The sequence below is a fragment of the Pan troglodytes genome, chromosome X (genome assembly GCF_028858775.2).
Source record: "Pan troglodytes isolate AG18354 chromosome X, NHGRI_mPanTro3-v2.0_pri, whole genome shotgun sequence".
NCBI lineage: Eukaryota > Metazoa > Chordata > Mammalia > Primates > Hominidae > Pan > Pan troglodytes.
Window position 1 is genome coordinate 11,103,836 of NC_072421.2, and position 12,725 is coordinate 11,116,560.

Genomic DNA, 12,725 nt, shown 5'->3' on the forward strand with positions numbered 1-12,725 from the left:
TACTTTATTTGAGACAGAGTCTGGCTCTATTGCCCAGGCTGGAGTGCAATGGCGTGATCTCAGCTCACTGCAACCTCTGCCTCCCAGGTTCAAGCAATTCTCCTGCCTCAGCCTCTCGAGCAGCTGGGATTACAGGCGCCTGCCACCATACCCAGCTAATTTTTGTATTTTAAATAGAGATGAGGTTTTACCATGTCGGCCGGGCTGGTCTCGAACTCCTGACCTCAGGTGATCCACCCACCTTGGCCTCCCAAAGTGCTGGGATTACAGGCGTGAGCCACTGTGCCTGGCCAACAATGGCTATTTTAAAAAATGTATCACTACCTGTTCCTATTATTCTTTATATCATGCCAGAAACATCTCTGCTGCTCTAGTCAATCACGCATGTAAATATTTCCAGGCAAAGAAGGTTGTGTGTGGAATACTGTAATGGAGACAGGATAAGGAATTCTTGTATTGTGTGGAGGGAGGGAGCACAATAAGATATATCAGAAAAAAGCACACTTTCTCTCTAACTTTCTAATGCTCAGCCTTTGGGCCTCCAATTAAGGCCTATTGCTTCACATTTAAGTATTAACCTTGGAAATCTGCACTACCAAATTCAAACATTAGAGGGTTTGTCTTCAGAGGCACGTACAAGTGTTCATACTCCAATCTGAGCCACTAGGTAGGATTCTGTATATGATGCAATAGGTCATACCACCCAAACTAGAAAGATTTGCAGACGATGAAAGGTTTGGATAATGTTTTATATAAAGTTTCAAAACTGAAACTTGGGAATGTCATTCTAAAAGTAATACCAGCTTACTAAGCCTTATATTCATTTATTCATAAGATTAATCTCATTCCAAAATACTCAAAGATTTTTGCTGATATCTTCTCATTACTCCTCATGAATATGCCCAAGAAAGAAACAGGATCCAATGCCTGTTATGAATCAAATTTTTCTAAGTCAAGGGCACTGAATCCAAAGGGAGACATTCAAGTATGTGTTAGATACTTTAATAATTAAATTTAACCTCTACCAAGAAAAACTACATTTGCTTCATGAGTTGTCAATTTTAGTAAACTTGGTAGAGTAAACTGTTTCAACTGTTTTACTATTGCATATGAATAGACATTATTCAAATGCAATAGTAAAAACAAATCTTCTCCAGACATGATAAATTTCTGTGCAGACCAACAGTTCTTTTCTCCTTTGTCATGGGAATCCTAAGACGTGAACTTGGGAAATCAACCATTATTATAGTGGCTCGTCATAATCCAGTTTCTGAAAGCCACCATATTTGCACTATCACATTATCATAATTCTAGAGCCTATTACATGGAGAGCCAGAGCTGACTGTGGGTTGTATGATGTGGTTTAATGAGGCCCAGAATCTGACTCTAATTATACCTTGAAAGCATTCTCACAGGGGGTCAGATCGGGTGGGAATCTGACCCTCATCTGCAAGTGAAAATGGATTATAACTTTGGACATTCATGTCGGCCCCCAGCAGGATATACTTCATCCAAGATCAGACACACGTTCACAAGACACAAATAGCTCGTTTGGTGTTTGCATACTGGTCTTCATCCAATGACTCCGGATGAAGCCATTGCCAAGTTTTCTACGGAGAGAGAATGCTTTGGCATTACAAAACTGCACAACAAAATTAAACAAATGGTTCATCTTTCTTTTTAACCCAGTGATTTTTCATTATTTCAAAGTTTACAAATGAATGCTTTTAGGGCTTGGTGAATTACTGGAAAAGTCTTCTACAGACTCCCATCTGTTTTGCCAAGTGATTTTCTACAATTTCTTACAAGGTACATATCACCCAAGTAACACCTCACTCTCATCCTTTTCAATTTACAAAACTCATCATCTGAGCAGAAATCTAATTAAACAGCCTTAATTCCTCCACAAGAACCTTGTCACTTTACATGACAACTAGCACTGGAGAAACTCAGAGAAAGCCGTATGAGAGCAAACTTTCCATTAAAATAAAACAACAACAAAGATAGATTAAAAACTTAGTGAGAAAAATAATGGCAAAAAGAATTTTAAGAAGTGATTACAAACAAGGCAAGATAAACCAAAGGGGCCAATGCTGGAACTTTGAAGGGATGTTGGATTAGAAAATGCCCTTCTAGGATGACCTTGAGCAAGAATGGTAAGGACTGCTGAGCCTTTATCCTCTTGAAACCATTATGGCAATTGGCCACCCTTTCCCAGTTGTTCTTGGCCATCATCTTTAGAGTCACTGGCACCTATCATTTCCAAAACGAACATCTATTAAGTGTCAAGGTGTTGTATTTGCTGTAAAAGAACTTGATTATCGGAATGTGCAGAAAATTTGGTACATATCAGTGATTCCAAGTGTTTGCTTAGCTAATAAACTGTGTCTTCTGATTTTTCAAAGAAAATGGAAAGAGAAATGTGATGAAGAGATACAGTCCTTATCTGACCTAGAAAAGTTAAGTTCTACAGGTGACCCAAATTTTGATCATTTCTCATAAGCTTGTCTTTCACTACATATATAATTAACTCCAAACTTGTCTAGTGTAACTACAAACTCATCCATTCTACCTTATTTCTCTCCTGAAGAAAACAAAACAGAGTGGTTGAAAACCCATTAGTTTTTACAATCCTAGACAAACATTTCTTAGGAGTCTACCTGAAGTTGCTCTTTTTTTTTTTTTTTTTTTTTTTTTGAGACGGAGTCTCGCTCTGTCCCCCAGGCTGGAGTGCAGCAGTGTGATCTCAGCTCACTGCAAGCTCCGCCTCCCGGGTTCACGCCATTCTCCTGCCTCAGCCTCCCGAGTAGCTGGGACTACAGGCGCCCGCCACCATGCCCGGCTAATTTTTTGTATTTTTAGTAGAGACAGGGTTTCACCGTGTTAGCCAGGATGGTCTCGATCTCCTGACCTCGTGATCCACCCACCTGGGCCTCCCAAAGTGCTGGGATTACAGGCGTGAGCCACCGCACCTGGCCTGAAGTTGCTCTTTCAATGTGTCTGCCTCCTGAGTCCCAAACTGTCTTGGCCTTCATACTCTGCTCTCGTGTGTGTGTGTGTGTGTGTGTGTGTGTGTGCGTGCACGCGTGTGTTTTAAGAGACAGGGTCTCACTCTGTCACCCAGGCTGGAGAGCAGTTGCACTCCATGGGTCACTGCAGCCTCGACCTCCCAGGCTCAAGCAATCCTCCAGTCTTGGCCTCCTTTGTTACTGGGATTACAGGCGCACACCACCACGCCTGTCTAGTTTTTTTATTTTTTGTAGAGACGAGGTCTCACTGTATTGCCCAGGCTGTTATTGAATCCTTGGGCTCAAGTAATCCTCCTGCCTTGGCCGCCCAAAGTATGCTGGGATTACAGGCATGAGCCACAGCATGCCATTCTCTGTTCTCCACCGTTTTAAAAATGTTTGGCACTTACAATCAAAAAGCCATTCATTTGCTTACCCTCATTTAAAAAACAAGTTATGAAAACAATGTGGTGGGGGTGGGGAGAGTTGGGTGGCTGAAGGGGAACCTTCAAACTGTTTTCCATTCTGAAGAAAAGCAGAGGTAAATCCCTGGGAAGAGATGTGGACTTATAAGGATGTGGCATTTCCTCATGGGTCGTGGGAAGGAATTCATTGATTTAATTTACAACAATTAGGAGGTGCCTCTGTGCTGTGAGTTTTTTTTAGCTCCAGCTGGCATGGGAATTATTTTCCCGGGGAATGCTCATACCCAAATACAAGGACACCTTCAGGAAGAGGAAAAGGAAGAAGTACCATCTAGGAACCAAGGATGTGGACCAGGAAATTCTTTTCCACTGCACTGATTTAAAAGAATAGCATTCTGGTGCCTAACAAACTCCATGGCCTTTTTGGAGTTTCCTAGTGCTGTGAAGGTTTCCCTTGGACATGAGATTGTTTTGCATGACAATATCCATATTATTTTCTCAATAACCAAAAATGTCATTTCCTGAAAAGAGTTGGAAATGCCAGTTGTCACTGTGAAGCTCACACAGGTCTATGTGTTCCTTGAACCCTCACTAAACCTTCAAAACCAAAGTTCAAATTCAGATGCAACACGAAAGCCTTTCCAGCTCTCATCTCTCCCAAACTAGTTCCTACAGATCCTTCCTTCTTCCATGCTTTCCATTTCTCCAGAATGAACTACTTGCTTTGTGTACATACATTCCTCGTCTTTCTATCCCCATGCCTTTATTTGCCTGGCAAGCAGTGCTGTCCCCCTGCTTCCATAAACTCAAATGTTACCTACCCTTGAAGGCAGGCTCAGATCTTGCGCTGCTTCCCCAGTCCCCAGCTAGAAATAATTTCTTGCTTCTCTGAAAGTTTGAAGTAGATAATCCACACCTTCTTCATGGTAATTATGGCTTTCTACTTTATTTTGTGTTATAAGTGCTCTTCTGTCTTAGTGAAGATAGTAAACTTCCTGTGGGCAGGGTCCTTTGGCACCTAACACAGTGCAACACACACACGGTGGGTACTCCAACCGCACTACCAAAATGAACAAACTAGCAAGACACTGTAACAAATTAAAGTAACTGTCCACAGGCAAAAATGTACATCCCCTCCCAGAAATATTTGTTTAGCAAACACTGCTCCTAGACCAACAGTCTCTAGAACAGAAAGTCATGTTAAGCAAAATTATCCAAAACATGGAAAAAAGAGAAAGAGAAGACTGTGAGCCCTTCCAAAGTCCCACGAGAGCATATTCCATGAAGTCAGCCTAAGTCAGGGTCATCTGACTCTCCAGACTGGGATGTAACAGAGTCTGACTTTCTATTTACTAGTGGTTAGGGCTTAGACTCTGCGAAGTTAGATGTTAACTTAGAGAAACCCAGTAATATGCAACTTATTTTGTCCAAATGTTTCAGGTTTATTGCCCTGTAGGTCACTAACCAGTTTTGTATCCAAATTAGCTATGCTAGTCTGGCATTCTTTTCCCCCTACTACCCCCTTCCCCACATTTATATGTATCCGTTTCTGGCATCCTCCTTGGAAGCAGCTTTATCATCTTGCTGGTTCCTTCATTAAGAAGTTAAAAAAATCTTTGATGTGGACTAATTCATTCATTATAGGAGAATTGGGTGTTCAACTTTTGAAAATTATACTTTCAGAATACTAATAATTAGGAATAAAAACAAACGTAAAAATAAGTACTGTAAGTATCATTATTTTTGTACTCATAATTTTCTTTAATTTTTATCTAGAATAAATTTCCCAAATACCAAATTTACTCACCCATAAACATGTGTTTCCATTCCCAAGGATTTATACAAAAACAACAGAGAAAAGAATGAATATTCTTTATTCCTTGCAAATGCAAGTCCACTACAATCAATTCAGTAATAGCTTTATTTGAAAAGCCTGTATTGCAACTAAAATCATATCTGATCTATTAAAATAAAACTAAAATCTCCCTGTAAATTTCTTCAATTTATCTATCATTTGAAATTACTGAACATCTTAGAATGTAATTTTACATCATGTTAGGATGAATAGCGTCTTGTAAATTCAAGCCATAATAATATTGCATTAGGAGCAATGCATTTGTTCTGAAATCACAACAGGTCATAATGGAAACCAGACATTAATGCTTTAAGGAGTAACTAGCTGAAATTGAATGACATAATCACCCAATCCATAAAGCATTTATAAGATTTACCATAAAGCTCAGGTAATTTTTTTTTTAACTGAAGAGAAATAATTCTTTCTTACTATCCTAAACATCAAATGCCATCACATCATAAAAATAAAATATGGCACACAGATTATTCCATTTTGTTCATCCATTTATTCATATAATACATATTAACTTTACCCTATAATAATGAAAACATTATGCTTGTTCACTATTATTTCCAATGTTGTTTAATCAACAAGGCTCAACATGTTCCCTGGCAAGAGGCTTGCCAAAAGAGAATCCAGTCTAAGCAGAGGGTTCAAAAGGTCTGGATTCTGCAACACACTGCTGCCTTCACACTCTCAACTTCATCTCAACATGATGAAACACTGATTCTACCCTGACAATCATGTAGCTTTTAAAGCAAGAGGGTCTACTAAGTGAACCAATAAGCTCACTGGACAATCCTAATCTGCTCTCTCACCTATGTTTTACTCTGATTCCTCCCTTTCTTTCCTTTTGTATGCCTTTCCCTCTTCCACCTATCATAACCTCCATCAGCACCTCAAATGATGAACAGCTGGAGTAGATGGCTTAGGTAGGAGATGAGAACATCCCTAATTTCTGTCTCCCTGGATATTATCCTTGGAAAACACAACAAATTTGGAGTTGGAAAAAATTGCTAACTCATGTGTTTCTCTTAGTAACCAGTTTTACATTTCCGATCACAAGGGGAGCACTTGTAAGTAAAAGCACAGACTTTACAAACACAAAGTATTTTAAGCTTTCCACCAAAGCACCAGTATTTGCATAGTAGACATGCTTTTACACTGATAGGATCTTTCTGAAAGCAATCTTTGCTAATTTCTGCTATGCTGAGGAATGTATCACTGACAAACACCATTGTGTTGCATAAATAAGCTGACACCTCAATACCTAGGGTACTGAAAAATAATAGTTGTGAAATCTATAAGAACTGGCTCAAGTCCTGACTCTTCCACAAAGTTTCAGAAAAATTGTACTCACATTTTTTTCTCTTTTAATCCCCCCTTCTCAAACCATACTCCATCTAATCTAAGATACCAGCAACTGTCTCATCTATATTTTGTGTGCCAGTAGGAACAAACAAATGTTGCCCATTAAACTGTCTCACCATTCATTTAAGTTGCAGCTCAATTTCAGCAATATTAGTCTTCAAAAAAATGCTAATCTTAGAATCCATAAATGCAATATTCTACTAGCTGAGCACCTGATTGGCTACTCTACTGTTCTTTAAATATGTTGTTATATGTGTGTACACTGTTCTCTAACATATTGTAATCTTTATTATTATTTGCTACATTGTGCATCTACTGACAGTTATAGGCACATAGGAGGCTATAAACTTATAATTACTGCTTAGACGATCAAAGGGACTTGAAGGAACTCTTATTGCAAAAATGGAGTTACTGTCAAAATTTTTAAATGCCTGCTCAAAATAATTTGCTTCTCCAACTTTAGATATTTTAGGGGAGCTGAACTTGCAGGCATTCAAATAGTGTTCAAAATTTGCCATTTGGAGAGTCATCATGCAAATTCATCTAAAACAAATTCCCTGAGCTCCTACTGTGTGAAAATCATTGCATCAGAGTCTGTGAGATACAAAGACGAATTAGATTTGATTCCCATCCTCTAAGACCTCACATTCTGGTTGGAAAAATGGAACTGGTACATGAAAGAATGATAAAGCCATGAGAAGATTATTACTATTCTTGCATTGCTATAAAGAAATACCTGAGACTGGGTAATTTACAAAGAAAAGGGGTTTAATTGGTTCACGGGTGCTGCAGGGCTGCACAGGAAGCATGGCACCAGGCATGTGCTCGGCTTCTGATGAGGCCTCAGGAAGCTTTTACACATGGTAGAAGGCAAAGCCAGAACTGGCACGTCACATGGCGAAATTAGGAGCAAGAGAAAGAGTGTGTATGGGAGGGGGGCGGGCGGTGGGGGAGGAGTGTCATACACTTTTAAACAACCAGATCTTGTGAGAACTCACTCATTATCATGGAATCAGCACCAAGCCATGAGGGATCTGCCCCCATGACCCAAACACCTCCCACCAAGCCCCACCTCCAGCATTGGGGATTACAATTCCACATGAGATTGGGGCGGGGACATCTCTCCTTTCTCTGAATCACATACACGGTATCATAAAATGTTATGTGATTCAGAAAAAGGAGCGATGACTCTGGTCCAGGGAACCAGAGAAACGTTCACAACTGAAGTGCCCCTTGACTTAGGACTTGGAGGATACACAAGAAGCATTCTGACAAATAGACATGGGTTAGAGGAATGGGCCTACCAGTCAGAGGGAACTGCTTGGTTAAGGGCCAGAAGGCTTAAAAGTGTAATGAATGATAATTGTTTAGTTTCAGTTCATGGGGTGGGGTGGTAAAAAAGACAGTTTGGGAGAAGATGGAAGAGGAATTTGAAAATCACATAAAGGAAGTGGCATCTATTTTTTCCTTATTCAGTGTAGTCATTGCAGGTTCTGCTGTTGTTGCAATTGTGGTTTATTTCATGGAAACATATCTGACAACTAAGATGCATTAATATACACCTGCAGTGCATTAAACTGTGTCCGCAAAAAGGTATGTTCAAGTCCTAACCCTTGGTACCTGTAAATGGGACCTTATTTGAAAACAGAATCTTTGTTTTTTCTTTTTTGAGACAAGGTCTCACTCTGTCGCCTAGGCTGGAGTGCAGTGGTGCAATCTCAGCTCACTGCAGCCTCGATTTCCCAGGCTTGGGTGATCCTCCCACCTCAGCCTCCCAAGTAACTGGGACCACAGGTGTGTGCTCCCATGCCTGGCTAATTTTTTGTATTTTTTAGTAGAGATGGGTTTTTGCCATGTTGCCCAGGCTGGTCTCCTGAGCTCAAGCGATCCTCCTGCCTTAGCCTCCCAAAGTGCTGGGATTACAGGGTGTGAGCCACCATGCCTGGCCTGAAAATAGTCTTCGCAGATGTAATCAAGTTAAAGTGAGGTAAGGCTGGAGTAGGGTGGGCTCTTTATAACAATAAGGAAATTTGGACACAAATTCAGAGACACACCAGGAGAATGTGGTAACGGAGGAAGGGTTTAGAGCGCTGTAGCTGCAAGCCAAGGAACTCCAAGAATTGCCTGCAACTACCAGAAAATGGGAAGAGGCAAGGAAGGATCCTCCCCTAGAACCTTTGTAGGGAGCATGGCCCTGCCAAAATCTTGATTTCAGACTTCTAGTCTCCAAAACTGAGAGAATAAATTAGTCTTGTTTCATACTTTCCCAGTTTGTGGTAATTTGTTATGGTAGCCATAGTACACTAATACAATACCTTTTTTTTGAGACGGAGTCTCCCTCTGTTGCCCAGACTGGAGTGCAGTGGTGCGATCTCAGCTCACTGCAAGCTCCGCCTCCCGGGTTCATGCCATTCTCCTGCCTCCACCTCTGAAGTAGCTGGGACTACAGGTGCATGCCACCACGCCCAGCTAATTTTTTGTATTTTTAGTAGAGACGGGGTTTCACTGTGTTAGCCAGGATGGTCTTGATCTCCTGACCTCGTGATCTGCCTGCCTCGGCCTCCCAAAGTGCTGGGGTTACAGGCGTGAGCCACCACGCCCGGCCTACAATACCTTTTTTGACTGTTCTTTGTAAGGGCAATTAAAATCTACAACATTAGGACTGCTATGTAATGCTAGATCAGGAAGAGCTATAATGGGAATGGGAAGCAGCCCTGGATGGGAAAGACTCTCTGAAGTTCTAATTCCTTTTAATTTCCTCCATCTTTTATTTTGGTTTTTGCAAAATATTTAATTTTAAGAAAGATTCTTGTTTTAAAATTATAAAGCATGAGGATATCAAAACCTTGATCTGGCAGTTTTCATATGAAACATACCATACAGAAATACAGAGATACTCACTTCAACATGTTGACAGGTTTGGATGAGTTTAGCCAAAAGGGTCTCCAGTTCTGTGTTCCTCTTAATAAGGTTGGTGAGGTTACTCTCTAAGTTTTGCTGTTCAAAAAAAAAAGAGGAAAAATATTATTCTGCATACTTTTATACTTCAGATACACAAAATTACTCATTCTCAGGAAAAACTGATACATTTTTCAGAAACCTTAGTGAAATCGACATAATTTCCAGTATTTATAGATTTAAACTGGATTTTCAAAAGTTGCATTTAAAAGAACCTTTTAGACATGCTCAGACTTTATTCTTTTTGTTCCTGCTTCTTGCACTAACTCAGGGATACTTAACAGAATAATTAGTTATAGGTTATATCTAGGTCACGACCTAGGAAGAAAGGAGGTAATTGGATTTCTATCCCTTTACTTGAATCAGAGCTGGCAATAACATAAGGAATATATTCCCACATCAAATCAACTACCATTGGATTTTTCAGATTTATCCTTTTATGGGCAGGCTGAGGCTAATCCCTTGGAGGAAGGTTTGAATTGTTTAGCTCTTGCTGACAATAAGGTCATTTATAGACATTTATGATAAGTCCTCGTCACACACACATTTGGTCAGTTGTAGTGGAGTTGACTCTCTGTATCCACTGGGTTCCACATACCTGGATTCAACCAACTGCAGATCAAAAATATTTGGAAACAAATGGATGACTTCATCTGTACTGAACATGTACAGAATTTTTCTCCTCATTATTCCCTAAACCATAGAATATAACTACTATTTACATAGTATTTACATTGTAATAAGTAATATAAGTTATCTAGAGAGGATTTAAAGTATGCAGGAGGATGTGATTAGGTTATATGCAAATAACAGGCCATTTTATATCAGGGACTTGAGCATCCATGATTTTAGTATCTATGAGAGACCCTGAAATTAATCCTTTATGGATACCAACAAACAATTGTACATTTTATTGTTCATGCTTCTATTCTTTGTCCATCAATGCCAGATCAAATTTCTTTGAACACTGTATTTACCACTCATTATCCTGCATAAGACTCTAGAATTATTCCCTATTCCTTTAGAGCATCAAACTTAAAGTTCTCTGGAATGACTATTTAATCCTATTTTCAAACACAATAGCTCTCTGTTCTGGGTAAGACTCACTAAGATTTCTCTGTTCCTTCTCATTCACATGCTCTTGATTGCCAGGGGTGTCCAATCTTTTGGCTTCCCTGGGCCACGCTGGAAGAAGAACTGTCTTGGGCCACACATAAAATAACTAACACTAATGACAGCTGATGAGCTAAAAAAAAAAATCACAAAACAATCTCATAATGTTTTAAGAAAGTTTATGAATTTGTGTTGGGCTGCATTCAAAGCGCTTCTGGGCTGCAGGTGGCCTTGCAGGCCACGTGTTGGACAAGCTTGATTTACACCATTCATTCATTTACTTATGTGTTCCTACCATTCATTCATTTACTTATGTGTTCATACAACAAGTACTTATTAAGCTTCTACAATATGCCAGACTCTGAAAGAGACAGTGGGGAAATCAAATAAAAATATTAATATCTATTCCCTGTCCACAAGGAAATAGATGACTGTACAAACTGGGAGAAAGATGCTGCAAACAAGAGAAGGGAAAGAGTTGATGGCTGCTGGTTAAAGGTTTCCAAGAGGGCCAAGTCTTGCAGCTGAGGCTTGAAGGATGTCCAGGGGTTTTTTGTTGCACAACAGTGGAAACTTCTTGGAAAGAAAGAAGTGAGCATGTGGAAGAATCTTCCATGGGCAGGGAATAGAACAATGTCGTATGCCAACATCAGAGAGGTTGAGAGGGCAAAAGATTAGGGAAACTGTGTTTTAGCATATAGACAGTTCCACAAGTATGGCAAAGATACGGAACAACAGGAAATTTCATGGAAAAGAAAACAGACCTCAAATTTATAATGCCAGCCGAGAAAGAGGATTTAGAAAGAGTTTGAGGGATTTTGAAAACTAACAAGTTCATAAAGGTGTTAATTTCATTATGCTGTAAAATTTATTTATGAAAATTTTAGCTCATTCTACTTCCCTAAATTTTTTTTTTCTTTTTTTTAATTTTTTATTTTTATTATTATTTTTTATTTTTTTATTTTTTATTATACTTTTAAGTTTTCGGGTACATGTGCACATTGTGCAGGTTCGTTACATATGTATACATGTGCCATGCTGGTGCGCTGCCCCCACTAACTCGTCATCTAGCATTAGGTATATCTCCCAATGCTATCCCTCCCCCCTCCCCCCTCCCCACCACAGTCCCCAGAGTATGATATTCCCCTTCCTGTGTCCATGTGATCTCATTGTTCAATTCCCACCTATGAGTGAGAATATGCGGTGTTTGGTTTTTTGTTCTTGCGATAGTTTACTGAGAATGATGGTTTCCAATTTCATCCATGTCCCTACAAAGGATATGAACTCATCATTTTTTATGGCTGCATAGTATTCCATGGTGTATATGTGCCACATTTTCTTAATCCAGTCTATCATTGTTGGACATTTGGGTTGGTTCCAAGTCTTTGCTATTGTGAATAATGCCGCAATAAACATACGTGTGCATGTGTCTTTATAGCAGCATGATTTATAGTCATTTGGGTATATACCCAGTAATGGGATGGCTGGGTCAAATGGTATTTCTAGTTCTAGATCCCTGAGGAATCGCCACACTGACTTCCAGAGAAATGCAAATCCCTAAATTTTTTATTTAGAAAAGTATATTAAGGAAAAGAACCACTTTTATCTAAGGCTTAAAATGCATATGTCAAAAGCAGAACTTTCTGGTTATTTTTAAAACAAGTTAAACTTATTAATCTGGTGTTTATCCTATTGACTGATTTTAAAATTTTTTAATGAATGCATTTTCATTTCTAGTAGGTTCTTTATCACATCTCCCTTTTCTTATTGAATTTCTCTCTGTTCCTATTACAAAAACACGATTTTCTCCATAATCTCAAGACAACTAAACTTACTTATTCTTAAGCTCTTTTGAGAAAAGGCAATTCTGTATTTCCCTGTGCTTGTTGACTATTTCTCAAGGATCTGATTTTATCTTTGTCTTGTAATTTTTGTCTGACAGCTCATACGATGTAAACTTTGTTCCCTGTGCTGTGATTTGGGGATTGACATAGC

General features: G+C 39.3%; 1 protein-coding gene across 10 annotated transcripts in view; it reads right to left on the bottom strand.

The window, feature by feature from the left end:
* The window catches only part of MID1 (midline 1), a 664,445-nt gene that overhangs the window by 67,908 nt on the left and 583,812 nt on the right, over window positions 1-12,725 (bottom strand). For all 10 annotated transcript variants that reach the window (XM_063804567.1, XM_054676512.2, XM_054676514.2 and 7 more), the window contains one exon: window positions 9,561-9,656. In XM_063804567.1, the coding sequence (XP_063660637.1) occupies window positions 9,561-9,656 (96 nt within the window). The remainder of the gene's footprint in view (window positions 1-9,560; window positions 9,657-12,725) is intronic.